The sequence below is a fragment of the Dendronephthya gigantea genome, unplaced genomic scaffold, assembly GCF_004324835.1.
Source record: "Dendronephthya gigantea isolate DGI-Jeju-01 unplaced genomic scaffold, DenGig_1.0 000016F, whole genome shotgun sequence".
Lineage (NCBI taxonomy): Eukaryota > Metazoa > Cnidaria > Anthozoa > Malacalcyonacea > Nephtheidae > Dendronephthya > Dendronephthya gigantea.
The window spans coordinates 1456679-1477208 of record NW_021163026.1 but is presented as its reverse complement, the minus strand read 5'-3'; the positions used below and the strand labels follow the sequence as shown (position 1 = coordinate 1477208).

The window sequence follows — 20530 nt, the reverse complement described above, 5'->3', positions numbered from 1 at the left end:
GAAAGGAAAATGGGGATGAATTTCTTCTTTGTCTGCTGTTTCATCGTGTATAATTTCTTCCTTGCAAACAAATACAAACCAAACAGAATTCATATAAATCATACAAAAATTTCTATTCTATTCTTGCACTATTTACACGCATAACTAACACTGTTACTTTCATATTGAATCCTCTCATTCCACTGATAATGCCTCAGACTCAGTCTTTCATCGACCTCGAAGATAGCGGATGATTGATTGTGTTTTTTTACTCCTGCACACGAGCGTTTAACTATGAAACAACTTTTCCCCAGAGATCGAACATATTCTTTTTCCATCTTTGGGCCTTCGATGTAAAAATGTGGACATGGTATTCATAATATTTCTACAGGATATGCCGGTGTCAGCACTCAACTGGTTACTGATGAAGTTGTGTTAGATGTAAGAGGACAAATCGTACGTATGCAGGAAAGCATCGCTGGAGAACGGTGACATTCTCAAAAGACAGACGTGTCCACAGCTACACTTGCAATCGTGGGGATTGGATGATACAGCGGAATAGTGTTCAAAACATTCTCATTCAGCGTTGTAAAAATACCAGGTCTTGAAATCTTCATGTCTGCCTCCCTTAAAACCCGACTTGAAGTTTCAGATTCATCACCTGTTTCACAAGAGTTTGAATTTCATCTCCCCTGAAAGAGAAATGCAACAGTTGTTTTAAAAACTGTACGATGATTTAAAATGTAGGATGAATATAGAATCCCTTATTTTCTGGATAAAAAAATTGACGTACTCTTCTTTCAAAAGTTGATTTAGTTGTCGTTTATGACTCTCTGACAAGGCTTTCGCCTTTGGCGTCCATCCATCCTCATCTTTAGCTCCGAGGTATTTTCGTTTCTGTTGTAACTACAAGAAGAATGTGCATAGTTATCACTGAGATTTGTTTATTTGGTTGTTTCATGTTAAAAACGCAAGAAAAACACAAAATATCCAGATGAAAATAAGATTCCAGGAAAAGGAGGTCCATGTGGTTAATCATCACATTACATTCCCTTACCTGGTGAAAAGATTTTTTAAATGTTTGAATGTTTCGTTCCATTCTTTGTAGTTCCTCTTTCATTTCACCTTCAGCATGAGACAGCAATGGTTGTCTCCACTGAATAAACTCCAAAACACTCTCGATTCTAGAGTAAAAAGAAATAATCTTTCTTTTAAAACTTAAACTGCGGGGGGTTTTCCAAACATTTTGTTATATATCAACTACCAAATCACACAACTTCATCTCAATTTCATAATTCTTTCCTGTTTTTCAAAAAATATATCGTCAACGGAAATGATTGACATTATCAAGAAACACTTGGAAACATTGAAATGGTATTTGCATGCGAAGTTGTAAAACCTTTTTAAAATCAATTCCTGTCTGTCCTTCGTGTCTTCGTATCTTTCAGCCAACATTTCCATTCGCTCCTGCAAGGCTAGTTTCTCGTCGTCTAAACACTCAAGATCTTCCATTTGTTTCGTATTCTGTGTCCTCAAAATATCCAACCTATAGCCACAGGCAGAAAATAAAACTAATCACAGGACCAAGTGTTTGCGACAGACGTCACAGCCAACCTGAATCAGTTAAACCAATACCCACTTTTGGCGGCAAAACAGAAGCGATAACAATTAATATTTACGTGTCCACAAACTTGCCTTAACTCGATATTCTAGAAACGCTATAGACATCAAACTATACTTTCAAACTTTCCTATAGTTTTTTAACGATTTATAGTTCGCCTTATGCAGTTCGGTGTTTGGCATGATATGCTTGGCAGAAAAACACTGGAGGCCATTGTTGCTATTGTATAACGTGCCTTTGGAAACAAATCCAAAAAGGCCACGCAATATTAAAAAATGCTACCACTGATATAACGCGAGTTTTTTGCCGAATTCCTGCCGCCTTCCGGGCATGATTATTAGAAGGCGAATATCGGCAAAGTCGAGCAAGATTTGTGCTCACGATATGATCGTGTGTGTTGTTTTCACTTCACATGGACCTACGTCCGAAATTCTCTGCAAATTACAGGAAAATTGCCGTACGCACCTTCGTTCGATTTCCTTTTGTGCTAATTTCTGTCTATTTAAGTATTCTACACGAAATGTCTGGCTTGCAGCCGTCAGGAACTTATAACAATCCTTTGGAGCCAGATCTGTATTCTTTGACGAGCTTCTGAAGGAAAGAAACACGAAATATTTCGGTGAATTTCGCAAGTTTAATTCTACGAATTTCGACCGCTAAATACTGGCTAATTCCTTAGAGATATTGCTGGGAAAAATCCCATCAAAGCACAAGACAAAATCACGCTTAATAATGTCTTTAATTCTTTATTCTTTACCTTAACAGAGGATTCGAGGAATCTCGTCTTAAAAGCTGCTTGATGTGGTTTTCGAATTCCCCACCAGAGCTCAATCGTTCTTCGGATTCCACTTGCCTAAATGTTTAAAAAAATACAATGCCATTTTCGTGAACTTCGTGAAATTAAAAAGAGTTCTTAGTTCTTACGAGTGGGGAAGCTAAAACTACGAAAAGTTTTGGGCCATATGAAAAAGACGAAACAAGAGAAGAGGTAGCACAAGGTATAAGCTTACAAGCCAGGGGGCAGCACAAGGCATGCTAACAATGCTCCCCCTCCCCAACGGTACGCCCTGCCCCAAATAGAGCTGGTACTCCCATTCCCTCCCCAACGGTACGCCCTACCCCAAATAGAGCCAGTCCTCCCCTCCCCTCCCCAATGGTACGCCCTACCCCAAATAGAGCTGGTAATTCCCCCCCCCCCGACGGTATGCCCTACCCCAAATAGAGCTGGTACTTCCCTCCCCAACGGTACGCCCAACCCCAAATAGAGCTGGTACTCTTAATCTATCGGTTACCAAATATTCTTATTCAGATAAGAAATCGATTCAGACTCACTTGTTTTGTTCCTTCCCATCTGATGAATGAGGAGCAGGCGAAGAAGGGCGATTTAGAAATCTATCGAAAATAAATGAGGTTCAATAAAGATTGCAGTTTTCTCGTCTTCTCAGATAGCTTGTTCCTCAAAGCAATATTATGAAGCTAATGGCGAAACACCAGCAGATATTGATGAGGGAAAATAATGATAATTTTTCTTATTGTGACAAGTAGCTTTGTAATTGAAGGCAGGCGAAAAGAATGGAAAAATGTAGTTATAATTCTCTTGCTTTTGTAAGACCCAGGTCAAACGTCGGACGTCTCGTAAAAACAACAGATAATGAGGGATTTCAGGTTATTTATTGTTTTCAATTTTGATAAACTTATAGGGACACTGCTTATAGCTTCAAGATTATCTTTGTGACTTGACGCGCGACGTGTTTATTATACTCAAAAACAAGAAACAGCTTTCTTACTTGAGTGATTTAGTTATGCATTCCATGGCGTCCGTTAGAGCTACGACGGTCGGACCCAGTTCCCAATCGCTTACCACCGTGAAGCCGATAAGGTTGACGAAACTAAACAAAATATATGAAAGTATATAAAAAAAAACTTTCACCTCAATGCCAAACTCCAGAGAATCCCGATTCATGTGAAGATACGAAAGTTATTCACATATTCAAACCAGGTGAACTCAATAATTTGTGAACAAACTATTCATTACCTTGATGGGACAGGATTTGTACAAATAAGATGCTGAACTATCCCGGTTTCGTTCGGATCAAAGCTGACCACTTGATCCGCTTCTGAAAAGCAAAACAGAGCACGAAACTTCAAACGCCCGTCCAGATATTTCACGAATGAATGACACTTTAAAGGTTTTCCTACCATTACAGAAGCGTTGTAGATTTCGTAACCACGGGAGAGTGACCGTATGAACACCGGCCGGGTGATAGCAATGGTAACGATTGCTCGAAGAATTGTCTGAATAATTGTAGGAAGAATAATTATGTTTTCGTAAAGATTTTGTGATGGTCTTCATACGAGAAAATCAAGCTCAAATGCTTGAGGAATTTTCAAAACGAAAACTACCTTTGAAAAGTTTCACTGTATAAGATTCGTCCTTGTTATCGACAGCTTCTCTCTCAAACTTTTCAGCGTCCTCAAAGCTCTTTTCTTTCTCAGAGTTTGCAGAGAGAGCAAGCTCCATACACTCGTAAACATAAAGCGATTGCTTCGTGGATGATTGAGAGAATACGCTTTCATCGCGACTAGACACACCGTCGCTTACGTCCTAAATGAAAAAACAGCATGCGAAAAAACTATGTCAAAATTACCTCATGAAAATGCAAAATTTTCCTAAAGTCATCAAATGTGGCATAACAATTGTCTGTAAAGGCAAAAAGACTAAACGAGTTCTCGTTTGTTTTAGAAACGTTGTTATACCATAGATAATATGAAGAAGTTATTTGAGGACTCCACGATATAAGAAGGCCACGGTGCTTCTTCGTTCTCACGATCCAATTTTTTGTCGGATCTAACTTCTGATGGATGTTTTATAGTCTCTTGCCTTGCAATACATACGGGCAGCAAATCAACTAAAACCAATGCAGTACTAATATAACGGCGTGGCAGCGTCTTCAAACAACTTAGCATCAAATGTGGTATAACAAAATAGACAAAGCACTTCTCGACGTTTCGACCTGAGGGCCTTCGTCAGGAGAGTTAGTATGAGTTAGTCATACTAACTCTTCTGACGAAGGCCCTCAGGTCGAAACGTCGAGAAGTGTTTTGTCTAATTTAGGCAGTTGTTATACCACATTCAATGCAGTACTGCTTTATCAATAATAAACTACATTCCATACGTCAGAAGTGAATTGAAATTAGATCAACAAAATTGGATCGTGTGAACCGACTTTCTGATAAACTTACAAATGGTCTGCTGAAGACGTCTTCTTCCTCGGAATCCAGCACAATGCAATGGTAGATCACACCACCGCTGGTTGTTATGGCAACAACAACAGGGTTTGTCGGGAAACATATGAGGGAACAGGAATCCACACCATAATTGTCCTCAGCTGGAGGGTACATTGGTAGACATCCTTGGAGTTCATAAAGAAATCTAAAAATATAACATTGTCTTGCATTTCAATTAACTCATAATCTACCTAAATGAACAGATAAAAATAGCAAGCAAAACACAATACCAACTACTATTAAACACAGGACCATTGTTAGAAGTTTAGCTGAGGGCTGCATATTCATATATTTGTCTGATGCCTGACTGATTTCGTTTAAAAGCAATGGTTTCTAAATATGGTTCTCAAGGCATCTATTGGCAGCCATAAGTTTTTGCAGGTGAACATTAAAAAAGTTTATTTCTTGCCCAACTGTCAGGTAACTCACCTGTTTCCTGACAAAGTCATCAACATATACAACACATCGCCATTTTCACGCAGAAGAAATACTGGGTGTACAACACTGTCTCTGGTGACAGGTGTTCTCTTGCTAAACAACTCAGAGCTCACAACCCCAGCAAAATCAAAAGAGATGACGATTTCCCCAAAGGCTTCTGCAAATGTTGCTTTTCCTGGCGAGCAAAGGCTTTGGTTGGCTGGAACTGAGCCAACACTGATTAAAACCAGTGGACTGCGAGGTTTGGTGATGTCGTAAACCCTGGGAAATAGGATAGAGACATATTCAATGAATTTTGTTTGGAAATAATATGAACAAAATGACTACTAAACAAAACAGATGTTCTACATTAAGGCCCGCTTGAAAGATACAATTAGTTGTTAAAGATTCTCATTATGACATTATGAACAAATAAACATGAATACAAATATCAAGGCCTTGGAATTGGTGGAAATCTAGGTGGGAAAAGGCTTGCAAGGCTGCTCCAATACCTCTGGTACAAACATAATCGAAAAATATTCCTACTATCTTGTATTTTTAAGCTTGTAGCAACGTTGTTATTATATCATAGCCGTATCAGACTTGTCAGAACAAACTTGTAACAAGTCTGATAATACCACTAGCATACAACTCATCATATTTGATAAAAAAATTAGTCATAAAACAACATGAAAAATAAACTACCTCATTTGGTTATCCGAAGTTAATACAACAATATGGGTATCATTGATTGAACCAGGGAACCATTTTGCTTCAAATATTGTGATTGATTGATGACATGTGTAGAAATGCTCATCCACATTAGTTGATCTATGAACAACAAAATAGGTTTATAGCACAATTAGGCAATGAAACTAATTTCACCGAAGATCTGTACGTTCTCTAAATCTTACAGTGTATAATCAAAGTTCATCTTTCTCGTCAGTGAACAGTTCTGCTAGTTAGTATTTACCTATTTGTCAGAACTTTAAAAGGCATATACAGAAATGTCAGAAGGTTAACGAAATGGTAAGAACCTGCAATTTATTTTGTCTTTTCCATGTTCGTACTGCGTGAACTTTCCTCGTTTCTGCGGCACTTCAACAGCACAGATACCATGTTGACCAATCAGGGCAAGGTACACCCCACTCTCGCTGAATACCATCTTATTGACGTTAAACAAAGGAGGACTGGTGCAAAGGAATGTCTGAAATGTAGTCACAATACGAGAAATAGTCACTATGGGAGAAACCCTAGCTACAAAGTACATGAATCAGTGCACTCAATTAAGTACCAAAGTTATTTGCTAATACTTTACTCGCTGACGACATATGCTTACCCATTCAAACAAAATTATGAAAATTTGTCTTTGGGTATGTTTAAACTAATGGATTTGTACTTAATTGTTAAAAAATGCAAGTGAAATCTACACACTCCTGGCTGGTAGTACCCTTACTACATGACCAACCCATTATGGTACAATTATAGAATACCAGGCCATTATAGGGTTGCATTTGCTTTATACACATTACAACTGATTCCTGTTAGGAGTCGGACTGGCAAGGTATTCTAGAATTGCTCCTCCCTTAGTTTGCATTTGATGCACAACTTTCGGGACTCCTTTCTTTCACTATGTCAACTATGCTTATGCAGAAACTGCAGAAGGGCCTGAATTTACGGACAATTTTATACTATTATTATAACCAAAAATCAATTCAAATCCGATTGAATGCACCCCAATTTTGTACATAATAAATCCTCAACTGGCTTTAAATCTAAAATACACCTTCTTAATAACCTATTTTAATTCAAATGTACACTTGTTAATTATTGAATGTACGCCATCATCGACTCTGTAGTTTGTACATTGTACAAAGGCACACAGCAAATATGAAATATTTGGCGTATTTTCCTCCAGCAGGAAAGTCTAAACCTGCCCTCCAACAATGCTCTTATCCCATCGTACCTGTAGCTTTGAGGACCGCTCATTCTTTGCCTTTAAATTCTTCAGATTAGCCACATTTATCTGCTTCTTTCTATCGTCCCAAAGAAATAAATCGCCATGGATCTCTGCAAGAATATTCTTATCAAGAATTGTCTCATCTTCCGGGAATTTCGCATGATTTTCAAACGTTTTAAAGATGGCATGATTTGGAAGAAAGGATTCCCAGCTCAAACGACTTTTGTCCGCATTTGAGGGAAAATTATTTGACATATTTCGAAGCGAAAGTGCTTTCGCCTCCGCCATATTGGAAGCGGTAAAGCGAATACTTTATGTAAACATAAACATTGAAAGAATTCAAGGATATGGTCTTCCATTGGTTACCTTACGAGTGATATCATTGGCTAACGGCTTTGCTTTTCGCATTCAAACTTTCTCCCTATTGGTTACTTTATAGCCTTGCTATTGGCTAACAGCGCTTGCTTACGACAACCTGTGTGTTTCATATATTTTCCCTCTTTCATTGAAAAATAATAAAGGGAAACAAGAATAGGCCTTCATTTCACACCAAATGTATCACGTAAAAATATTCCATTCAGTCGATATATATTGAATTCGTCATTTCGAGAAATTGGAGCTAGAAAAAAGGGTAAATGTATTTTCCCCTGGTTAGTGATTTTCTTTTCGAGCTGAAGGCAGAAAGTATATTTAGTTTTTCGAAAGGAAAAGTCAGAGACAATCGGTCAAAATCAGTTATAAAGCATGCATGAGGAACGAGGCATTCCCCAGAAATCCATCCACATCGGAATTACCAATGGCTACCGAATAACTGGCGCCAAAAAAATCCGGCCCTTTCAAGAAACTCGCTTTCAGGCCAGCGTAAACACATTTCGAACTATTACGATAACGTATAGTTTATTATTATCACCTAAAATACATTCAATGTTGATTGCCTTAAAAACTAACATTACAATATTATTGTCAAGAGCGTTGAAGCATTTTATTAGGGCTTTGAAATAAGTATGCAGATATAGTCAATGATTCCTAATTTGTCCTATATGGCCACCTAACAGGCAACAGTTTTTTTATTCCTCTGTATCCTTGCTTTCAAAATATGTGTTCGACCATCTTCGTTGCCGCAGTTGATTGCTTTGATATTCTTTTTGTTTCATTCTGAGGTCATTGCATTCAGTCTCGATCGCTTTGCAGTAGGCCAGACGCTGGAAAAAGACGAACACATGGAAATAATTAGGTCGCGAACAAAGGAAGCCACAAAAAATAAGCAGCTTTCGACCGTGGAGGGGGAAAACCGCAGTCGCCAGCCTCAGACGAAACCTCGGGTTTGATTTAATAAAATCCCTGAATTCATTATCATGACGTCGTTTCTTCTTTTCATAACACGACCGACCTTTCTATAAGTTGAGAATCTTTGATACATGTTATCTTTGACACTGAGAACGAAGCTTCAACGTGAATTATTTCATATCTTTAAACGTATTCTTTATCATGATGTATACAACTTTTAATCCGGAAAAATATGTGATAAGATCAAATCTTTATTTCTCATTTCGAAGAGTTTTTGTTTAGATGTTTCCCTCTCATTCTTATAACACTCACGTTTGGCCGCAAAAACTCTCATAATTCACGGTTACACGTCAAGGCAGGTGATATTAAAGTCCATCGTTCAATAAAAAAAGTATAAAATTATACTTTTACACGCTGCACAAAGGTTCCTAATTTAAGGATCTCTCGTTGCTGTGCCGGGAACAGTATATTAATTGAAATTGTTGACTGAAACGGTCTATAGTTTTATTATTGAAAATTTTAAATCAAGATGATGTAGCTATGTACGATCATAAATTTAGATTAGATGATCGGGCCACAAGGATCCAAATTTAACAGGACACGTTCAATTAATTGAAGCCGAATTTTCGACTATTTGTATACATGCTTCCCGGAGGAGGGCTCATGCAGTTGGCGTTATACGGTTCATTTATGTAATTTGCGGACGCGAATATTTTAGCGGTTCTCGCGGCTAGCTAAATATAAACATCAGAATATTGTCATGTTTGCTCACAACGTATAGTAATAAAATAGGGGTGGAAACGGTTTCTAAATATTGATCCGTTTAATCAGTAATAGGTTATATCTCTGACAGTTTAATAACAAGATTGTTTTAACAATTTAGCGAGCGTCCTTCGTTTTTGAAAAATGCATGGAAATGTTAAGCAATCTCGAAGTATAAGCTTTATATACACAGCCTTGTTTTTTACATGAAGTTCTACTTAATTTCTATAGTCAAGCGCAGGTATATTAGAAATTGATAAGATTCTTATCATCATCGGACCAGTATAACAAAAACACGGGGAGATTTTATCACTCACATATGTCCCGTTCTTCCCTCACAAGTATGCCTCTGTTTTATCGAGAGTTACTCCTAACTAGTGCACAAATGAAGAAAACTATAGTTTTAGAAAAGAAAAGTATGCTTAGAGCTAGCGAAACTATGATGGATTCGACGAGACATGGGAGATTAAACCCCGATGATTGGCGATGTATAACAATCGGTCAAGATAGATTGAGCTAGCCAGACTGTCTTCGTACAACGTCGCCGTTGGCTGTAAGCCTGTCAATATGGCTGGTTTGGCTTTGAAAATTAAAAATAGAAATTGATAAGCCTGATTTTCATTAACTTTTGTACTCTATTCTTCGAGATTTTCGGCAAAAATTTAGGAAACAACATACTGACGGTTTAATGATAGGATGTGTAAGTTGCACTTCTTTTGTAAAATCATGCAGTTCGTATTCGTACGAGTATTCCTAAATAAAGTGGACTTAAACCCTCGTATGGAGAAATAAAGGTTAAAATGATTGAATTCAAGGAACAGGTTGAATTTTAAAGCTTTTTTCGCTGCAAATTAGAAAAACAGTTTCACGCGTGTACATGAAACTAAGGCAATGGAGACTGAAACTGATATTTTTCAGTACAAAACAATTTACCTTTTCAAAACTTCTTCGGCCTTTTACAATTCCTGCACCGGCTGAAAATCCTTGAGAATCGTGAAGCACACATAGGATTGCAAATAGGACAACGAAAGCGGTGAAATAGGTCTTCATTTTTTTTAATTATCTTTCTCTTCACTTTCTGAAATACGTCTCCAGTGGTTTTGAACAGTTTGATAGCACCGTGGTGTTCGCTCTGAATGTGTTGTGGTAGATTAACAAATCCTTGTTTATATATACCCTGAACTGCCCGGTTCATTATTCATGAGGTTCGATTTTTTACACAGGATTTCAAGGCGGTCCGTTTGCCCCACTTAGGACATTGTTTGCAACGCCTGTGCGAATAATAGATTGGAAAATTAGTGAGAATTAAAATGGCCGCCGGCTTATATTGAGTAAAACGTACAATGCATGAATTTACCTCGGCACCTGCCGTTTTGTAAAATCCCATAGATGGTGGGGTTGTATCCGCCGTTGAAATTGATATTTCAGTTTGAAAGCAAGAAAAAAACACTTCCTCTTTTCAACATCATTGCCCCCGCGTCAGTTAAATGCCAAAAGTGACAACTTATTAATATTTCTCATCTTCGATATTCAAATAACAATTTGAAAGCTATAAGCGTTTGTAATTTTCAAATTAAACTGACACTGCACTTAATCGCTTTTCACAACCCCAAGTGTACATTTAATTAACGACTTCGGGATTTGAATGTCTTGAATTCATAAATAACATGTTGTTAATATTCGACGTTCACTCGCTTGACGCGTAGCGTGGCTTTGTGTATTGCTGTTTAATATATAAACACGCAAAAATGGATTAAAATAAACAGTTGAAAGGGAGGATTTTTTGCTGTAAGTTTTTCATTGTGGTTTCGTAATGAAAAAGCTTTACAGAACCTACACAAGCAGGTGAAATGCTCACAGTCATATGAGGCTAAATTACACTCAATTTGAGTTTTCAAATGCATGTCATTGAAAATTGCCACATTAACCAATGACGAATTTTATTTACTCTATGTGTATATCTGTTCTCTAAAGTACGTGTCATTTTCTGTTCGCGGGAAAACAGAGATAACTACTCACGTTGATATTTTTATGTATTTTTAACGAATATATTATCCAATGTTTTCAAATCAAATTTCATTCAGCCTACGTGGGTGCGCGCTCGTCAAAGCCGAGGTAAATTGCACGGGAAAAACTTCAGTAATTTCTTTCATTTTATCCCAGATTGAAAGCAGTTTCGCGGAAATTACCCCGACAATTTCAACACATACAAAAGATAACAGAAATTGGATAAGCTGGAGATAGCCACACGCACTTCCTGAAATAACAAATTGCGAGCAAATTATCCGCGCATTCCGCTTGCGACACGGCTTAATTGTTGAAGCAATGTTTCCGAACAAACGAGAACATCAAATGGGCGTTTCATCATTTCCTGATTAAACGCCAATTCACCATAGTTGCTTGATGTTTCGTATATGTATTCTGCCTTACTAGAATGTACATATATACATATATAGATGAACTTAGCATCAAATGCATGTGGTATAACAACTGCCTAAAATAGACAAAACACTTCTCGACGTTTCGACCTGAGGGCCTTCGTCTGGAGAGTTAGTATGAAAATAATAACTCTCCTGACGAAGGCCCTCAGGTCGAAACATAGAGAAGTGTTTTGTCTATTTTAGGCAGTTGTAATACCACATTTGATGTTGTTTGAAGACGCTGCCACGCTACTCCCTGGTTATATTGGAACTTATAAATAGATGAAAGTTGATTACTTGTGGTTGTATGCGTACGTTCATGAAGACGGGCGCCCCAAGCATTTAAAAATAGGTTCGAAAAATTCGCGCCAGTTAATCAGAAAAGTGAAATTCACTTTGAAAGCCAGCTAGATTTTAATAAGCAAACCGCGGGCAGACATCCTCATAACAAACTGGAGACATAATTCTGTTATACCTGTCTGAAAACTCATCAAAAGGCCAACCATAAGGCCCACTCAGTGATATTTGAAAACGAACAACATCTTACAAGGTGGCCCCACTGGTTTTGGCTAACCTTAGTTTAATTGCGCGGACGTGACGATGCAAAAAAAGCGATATGGATTTTCAAATAGGGTTAGTTAGTCTGGCTTGTGGTCTGTTTAGTTTACAAATTTCTAATCATGCATATAGTTTCGTATGATTTAAAGGTATTTGAAATGTGACTTTCAAAACACTTTGAACTGATGTTTAAGGTTCCCTGATTAAAATACAGTTTTTTAAACAAAAACATGCATTTATACATGCACCCCAGATCATTCAACCCACTTAATAACGTGGGCCTTATTCATATCCTACACCTTCACGTGATTCGTGCACATAACGTGTTTAACATTGCCAATATAAACACCGACTGTTAAGATAAGTTAGTTCTCATAACCTTGCAATGCCTACGCCGGGAAAACCATGCACGTAGCTTTATTTGCAAAACAGTTTCAAATCCACACTCCTATTAAATGGAATGTGCTTTCCATTAATCTACTGAATTGGCAAATATGTTGCCGAGTTTCTGACAACGGACCAAGCTTAGTTTACACACTATAGATCCTAAGTGTCGGGGAGCAATTGTATCTTTTCCCGATAGACAAATTTCTAGCCAGATTCTTAGGAAAGGTTAAGGGGAAGATTCAAAGATGCATGTGTTAAACAAGCTTATATAACTCTTGGTCAACTGCGCTCTATCGGAAACCGCAATCTCAGAAACATAAAAAACAAGTCCAACCGGGTACTGACAACATTGTTATAAAATATAGAAATATCAATTAATTTCATGCCGCATGTATTATCTTACCTCCCGTGGACACAAACTGTTTTCAACAAGACGACTGGATGGTCTGGTTTAATTATCACAGCGTTCTTTTGATATAGTTAAACGACGACAGTTGCATGTATAGACAGTTTATTACAATGCATATCCATAAAATCGTCCCGCGAAAATATTGAACATGCATATATATGGGTTTTTTCTTCTTCAAGCTTATGACTGATAATGTATAGATTATTCCAAAGGTCCCTACGTGAGATGAAGCAGACATATTGATCCAGCATAAACTATATACAAGGAGGTTCCTGAACTACAGTGACATGCATTCATTTAAACTGCATGCCGATTTAAACTGTTCGTCCTAGAGGTCTAATATAAGGATCATCTCCTCTTATTGATCCAGTGTTACTACAGGAGGAAACCTAAACTAAACTAACTTTATTTATACTGGATAGCTCTATCAGTTCTAAACTGTTCTTCCTAGAGGTCCAGTAAGGGTCATCTCTTATTGATCCAGTGTTACTACAGGAGGAAACCTAAACTAAACTAACTTTATTTATACTGGATAGCTCTATCAGTTCTAAACTGTTCTTTCTAGAGGTCCAGTAAGGATCATCTCTTATTGATCCAGTGTTACTATACAGGAGGAAACTTAAACTAAAATAACTTTATTTATACTTGATAGAGTTCCGGTAAGATCGTTTCCTATAGATCCAAAGCTATTCAAATTAAATTCTTTATATATAATGCACGCTTAATTTTTTTTCAGCTTATCTATAATCCATCCCCATTAATATAACGACCGCGTCCACGCGAATTACTGACAAATGTGAATATACGATTTAGGCTAAGGTAGACAAACAACGTTTATCATACACTTTACAGTATATATATATTAAACTGAAATACAAGACAATGTTCCTTCTTTCATAACGTTTTATATACGTTTTTAACGATTCTCAGACTCCATCCTTACGACAGCCTTATTTATAAGCCGATTGTTTTAATTCCTTACGTGTTATTTCTTTTTTATATCTTTTTCAATTTTTCTGCCTGCTTATAATCTTTGTCAACAGTCTTACAGGAGTCACGTTTTCATATATATCAGCCTTTGAGACGTCCAAGTTTTAATTCCAAGTTTAAAGACTTATTTAAACACTAACAGACGCGGACACGGAATATTCATTATAGAAGTTTCAATGTTAGTAAATATTGTTTATTCACTGTTGTTTTATCATATTCATTTCACTGTTGTATTGTTATTTATTTAGCTTCTGTTTGGATTGTGTTTTTGTTAATTATATCTAAGGTCAACAAATATACCTTCACTTTGTTCATAGTACACAAAAAGGGAAGAGCTGTCACCTCTATAAGAGTTCATTGAAAATAATCCTTTATCCTAGCTGCAATATATTAAAGTCTATACTTTAGGTCCTATTTTGGATGTAATTATACAATGCAACGATGAATAAGAGACAATTCTTGCGAAACCTCTCGGAATAACTGTTAGAACTTGAACAGTTCTAGAAAGGAACCGAGAGGTCTCGCAAGAATATTCTCTTATTCATCCGTGCATTGTATAATTACATTCAAAATAGGACTTAAAATATAGACTTTATTTATACGGAATATATGTAATATAATTTGAACTGTCAGAGTGAAATTTATAGGCTGCCTCGTGTAACGTTGGATCAATAAGAGATGAACCTTACTGCGGGACCTCTAGGAAAAACGGTTTAGAACTGATAGAACTATCCAGTATAAATAAAGTTAGTTTAGTTTACGTTTCCTCCTGTAGTAACACTGGATCAATAAGAGATGATCCTTATATACTGGACCTCTAGGAACAACAATTCAGAACTGATAGAGCTATCCACTATAAATAAAGTTAGTTCAGTTTAGATTTCCTCCTGTAGTAAGTTAGTAACACTGGATCAGAGGTCAGTTTTAAACTGATCTTCTCCAAAGTATAGTGCATCAACAACGCTCATATTCCACTAATTTCTAACTGGTAAAAATATCACTTTTCGGAGGGAACATTGCCCGATCGGATCTTCTATTGCGATCATCGAAGCGTGACAAACTTGTAAAGATTTAGTGTATGACTAATATCAGATCGATCAAATTGCAGTTTTGTGGTAAAGAAACATTTTATCATAACTGAAAAGCACAACAGAAAAAGGTAACATTAAAAAAGTATATATCCTTTTCTGAACGCTAATTTCAAGTGTTTAAAATACTTTGTTTGGTCCAACTCTTGTCACTGATGATCAATTTGTATATCCTTTTGTAGTACGAAATGATGTATTACAATTCCAATAAATAACCTCTTCAATTTGAATTATTTTTGAAGTTTAATGATCGATCGGCCAAAGCGAATGTATTTTAATTTTAAAAGTAAATGCAATATGTTTAAAACGTTTTATTTGTGGTAATCGTTTGAACAGGTACCGTGAATAAAATACTCTATAGTCTATTATTCCGGTACTCTTGAACAATACAAGGGGAATAAACACAGAATTAGGTAGTAATGACTTCTTTTAGGTACGGCGCGCGCAGTATGAAACACAACTAAATAAATAATATTTCTACTAACAGCTTTGTCATTTCCAAACTAATCTCCCTAGAGATCCGGTAAAGATCATCTTTCATAAATGCAGTGTTACTACAGGAGGGAACCTAAACTAAACTAACTTTATTCATACTGGATAGCTCTATCAGTTCTAAACTGTTGTTCCTGAAAAGGTCCGTTAAGGATCATCTCTTATTGATCCAGTATTACTACAGGAGGAAACCTAAACTAAACTAATTTTATTTATACTGGATAGCTCTATCAGTTCTCAACTGTTCTTCCCAGTGGTGCAGTAAGGATCATATTTTATTGATCCATTGTTGTATACAAACCGGCTCTTTAGGAGATTAACGACTACCTTTGGCTTTGTATTACAGGAATGCAGGCAATAATCATACTTGTAGCTATTCTACAGCTACTTCAAGGTACGGTTTCGTGAGAACTAAATGGCCCATGTTGCACGTTAAGTGAACAGTGTGCAAAAGGACTACACGTTGACGTAGTTTGCGGACGGCGCATGTTTCTGATTGGCCAATACGCCCACGGTAAACCAATCAGGAACACGCTCGATCTATCCGCACTACGTTACAACGCAGACTTTTTATAAAGATCTATAGTGTAATTCACAATCAGCTTAGCATCATATGGGTTAACTTTGTTAAAACTTCGCAATATACATTTACAGGTGATGTGAAATGCTTGGGTATGGCGGGCCCAAGTCAAATAGATTTAGAGTCAGGTAAGTTCTGCATGGAAATGACAAGATTAGATCGATTAAATTGGTATTTTAAACACGGTGAATTATTCAAAATTTCATGCAAAGAACTCAGTTCGAATAACAAATTTCTCATTTCTTGGCCGTGGGAATGACAATTCTACATATGCGTCACATTACTGTTGGGGTGAGCATAGAAACTTGGAACTATTCCGACAGGCACTACCTTCCACTAACTGAGCGTCCACAATTTTTTGCGCAGAGAAAGCAGTAACGATATGTACCTCACAGAAGCGTTCGCTGACGTGCGGCTCGCCTGGGTCGAGTATTGCAATCACTGATGTATTCTGGGGCAGACAATCCCGGGACATTTGCCCCTCGGACGATGGAGATGAACACGTGGACTGCGGGGGAGCGAAGGAGACCCCAGGGATAGTGAGGGGTATGTGCGAAGGAAAAGCCGCTTGCCAACTGGAAGCGAAGCACAAGCTGCTGCAGAATCCGGAATCTCGTCATTGTCCAGGTAATGAATATAGCTCATACAACTTTGTCGTTCGCGCTGTTTTGCAGTCATGCAAGACGCGTGGTTTCATGTGTTTTTCAGACATTTCTAAACTATTTCCCATATCTCAGGAGTTAACAAATACTTGAAAGTGAGCTACACTTGTGTACCCGATGCAAAAGAGGTGACAGTTTGTGACGGAGAGCAAACGACGCTGAAATGTCCAGCATCGTTTAAAACCTTTGTGAACTCTGTATTCTGGGGCAGGCAGTCGGTGTCCGTGTGCCCGGCGGACAATGGTCTCTCAATGTGCACTGGAGCGAGCGAAAGTCTGGATATGTTAAGAAAGAAATGCGACGCGAGCGATAAATGCGACATCACGGCGTCGTTCCACGAGGTGCAAAACGGTGCTGAAAACTGTCCTGGAATACAGAAATATTTGATTGTGAACTACAGCTGCAAGCCTGCTGGAACAAAAGGTGGGTAAAGGCGGTTCAAATTCGCACAAATGAAAAGAAAATAAGGCGAAAATTTTCGTACGAAAATTCTGTCAGGTGGAAAGGCTTTCAGCTGCCAATAAGCAACTTTCATCGAGCCATTTTAGACCAAAAAAGTTATGACTAGCTTGGATTTGTATTCTAATTTTCCCATTACAGCTTTTTTTACTGGAAGCGACAGATGTAAATATTCGATGCCTCGACGTAGCAAGTTGCCAAAAAACCTAAGACCAGCCATGCGAACGTTTCGCCTGCATGTTGTGGGCTCTCCGCCTTTGCCTAAGAGGCTTAAAACGTTTCATTTATGTAGTTGATGACGACGACAAGGAAGAAGATGATGATGACGACGACGATGATGACGACAGCGACGACAAACTGACCAAACCTCCCCCCATCAGGGGAGAAAATGTTCAGCTCACGAACGTAGAAAATAATCGCCTGGGAACGGGGGGATTGAAGGCCTTGGAGAAGGTTAATACCTTGATCAAGCAATCTGATGGCGGTCACCTGACGGACGATCAGGAAAAGGCAATTGAAAGAATGATTATTGGAGGATTGGAGGATACACAGAAGAAGAATGTGGATGTCAAGGTAAGGAGAACGGGTGGTAATTTTGCTTAGCGTGGTACAAATTGGGATGGCGAAAGTGGAATAATTGTTGACAAGCGTTACAGGCATTGAGGAAGGTTGAAACAGAAACACTGAATAAAACATTGCAAAGCAGTAAGTTCTAGACTAGTCAGGCTAGTATTAGTAGCAACACTCAGCACTCAGTCAGACTAGCAATACTGCAATGATCAACTGACATTGAGGAAGGTTGAAAGTGTAACACTGAATAAAACATTGCAAAGCAGTAAGTACTAGACTACTCAGGCTAGTATTAGTAGCAACAGTCAACACTCAGTCAGACTAGCAGTACTGCAATGATCAACTGACATTGAGGAAGGTTGAAAGTGAAACACTGAATAGAACATTGCAAAGCATTAAGTACTAGACTAGTCAGGCTAGTATTAGTAGCAACAGTCATCACTCAGTCAGACTAGTAGTACTGCAATGATCAACTGACATTGAGGAAGGTTGAAAGTGAAACACTGAATAGAACATTGCAAAGCATTAAGTACTAGACTAGTCAGGCTAGTATTAGTAGCAACAGTCATCACTCAGTCAGACTAGCAGTACTGCAATGATCAACTGACATTGAGGAAGGTTGAAAGTGAAACACTGAATAGAACATTGCAAAGCATTAAGTACTAGACTAGTCAGGCTAGTATTAGTAACAACAGTCATCACTCAGTCAGACTAGCAGTACTGCAATGATCAACTGACATTGAGGAAGGTTGAAAGTGAAACACTGAATAGAACATTGCAAAGCATTAAGTACTAGACTAGTCAGGCTAGTATTAGTAACAACAGTCATCACTCAGTCAGACTAGCAGTACTGCAATGATCAACTGACATTGAGGAAGGTTGAAAGTGAAACACTGAATAAAACATTGCAAAGCAGTAAGTACTAGACTAGTCAGGCTAGTATTAGTAGCAACAGTCATCACTCAGTCAGACTAGCAGTACTGCAATGAACACAAACTTTCCCACGTGATAAACCATTGCAATAGATGATTATTTCTGTATCAACAGGGCTCAACGAGAGCGGCCATTCCGAAGGCACACAAGGGTAAACCAAGCGGCGAAATGAATAACCAGATTGTCGAGTTGGCAAAATTGGTGGACGAAGCAACATCAAGAATAAACTACAAGAAAGCTGCCGTTGCCAGGCCACAAGCAAAGCCAGGATATCAAACCCCGGCAGTTGGAACCATGATGCGTAAGTATACTGTTAAATCAGCAAGTACATAGAATGCATCTGGTTACATTTCCAGTTAAGTAGAAACTATTCGACCATTTGAACTGCCAAAACGTCTGCCTTAGACAAGAAAAAATACTTAAGTCACGCACATCGACAGGTATTACCTAGCTCATGAGTTAACCAGTAATCCTTCCCTATCATCAAATAGGACAAAGGACATGCATGCAATATTAAACAAGCTTTGTTGGACGTTGTTATATCTTCTTTATTTCTTTCTTTTCCAGGTAACAGAGCGATGAAAAGGCTCAATGTACCACATCCGAAGATGCCTAAGTTTCAACCTCAACCAGCAGCAATAAACAAAGCCAATAACGCAGTGAGAGTTCAAAGAACCAACGTTCCAAAACCAAAGAAGGACAACCAGAATGCGAAGAAAAGTTTGATTTACGGAAAAATCATGCCCAACACCAAGCCATAACTTGTTTTGAACTTTAGAAACTTTATAAAAACGAAATGCATGTCGGTGATCGCTATCTGGTGCAAGTATTTAAAGCCTTTCTGATACTTGTGTCGGATGGGAACAAATATGTTGAAGCATTGATTACAAAGGTTTTGGGGGGAAATTCATGGATTTCTACCCGATCAAACGCTCTGGGGTCACATTTGAAATTGGGCATGAGTAAATCTCGCGATTAGGATCAGGTAGGATCACAGCAAGGATCAGCTAGGGTCACAGCAAGGATCAGCTATGATCACAGCAAAGATCAGTTAGGATCACAGCAAGGATCACAGTAAGGATCAACTAGGGTCACAGCAAGAATCCTGCTAAGATCACAGCGACATTCACATTTAAGACTAGGCCGATACAAACATAAAGTGGGAACTCATTGCATCCAGTTTCTATCATCATTCCAACTGGTTCCAAAGCCCATTTCCCTCGAAGCACAGTGGTATTCCACTGTAAGTGGTATTTCATTCATTTTTCTTTTAACGGTGAACGATTGTATATAGTGGATGTATTCAGTATTTTGTATTTCTGCCTGAAGCTGGGGGAACAGTCGTTTTTATTAAATTATTTTTAAACATCATGAATAGAAGTGTCGAATGTAGGTGTGGTAGGTCGATTCGATTCACTAACAACTAACAATTTGCGAGCGAAATTGATGCATGTAGCATCTACCCGTGACACGCTGTTGTAACACACTGTTGTTACACAGCATGTGGCAAATACATTTTTTAAAGCACTTTTTACATGTTTATGTACGGACGATTATCTCTGTACCTTTCAATCGCAGATTACACGATTTTGAAATCCCCTTCTAAAGAAGAGATTCTTCTTCCATTCTAAAGAAGAGTTCTTCTTCCATTCCAAAGAAGAGATTCTT

The 20530-nt window shown here is 38.0% G+C and overlaps 2 protein-coding genes across 2 annotated transcripts; one reads left to right on the top strand and one right to left on the bottom strand.

The window, feature by feature from the left end:
- Positions 1-48: 48 nt before the first annotated feature.
- Positions 49-7639, bottom strand: LOC114520706 (nuclear pore complex protein Nup88-like). Its single transcript, XM_028541026.1, has 16 exons — positions 7272-7639; positions 6343-6512; positions 6011-6136; positions 5318-5587; positions 4844-5033; positions 4004-4205; positions 3800-3895; positions 3636-3717; positions 3388-3489; positions 2933-2992; positions 2358-2453; positions 2066-2191; positions 1379-1525; positions 1037-1163; positions 773-885; positions 49-671 (listed from the first exon to the last, which is right to left on the bottom strand). Exons 1-16 carry the CDS (start codon positions 7551-7553, stop codon positions 608-610), a joined length of 2253 nt encoding a protein of 750 aa, XP_028396827.1. The 5' UTR covers positions 7554-7639; the 3' UTR covers positions 49-607.
- Positions 7640-15085: 7446 nt separating this feature from the next.
- On the top strand, positions 15086-20237 carry LOC114520488. Its single transcript, XM_028540767.1, has 8 exons — positions 15086-15237; positions 16005-16052; positions 16313-16366; positions 16605-16865; positions 16976-17323; positions 17652-17932; positions 18977-19163; positions 19430-20237. The coding sequence occupies exons 2-8, from the start codon at positions 16007-16009 to the stop codon at positions 19621-19623; spliced, it is 1371 nt and encodes a 456-aa protein (XP_028396568.1). The 5' UTR covers positions 15086-15237; positions 16005-16006; the 3' UTR covers positions 19624-20237.
- The last annotated feature ends 293 nt before the right edge of the window (positions 20238-20530 follow it).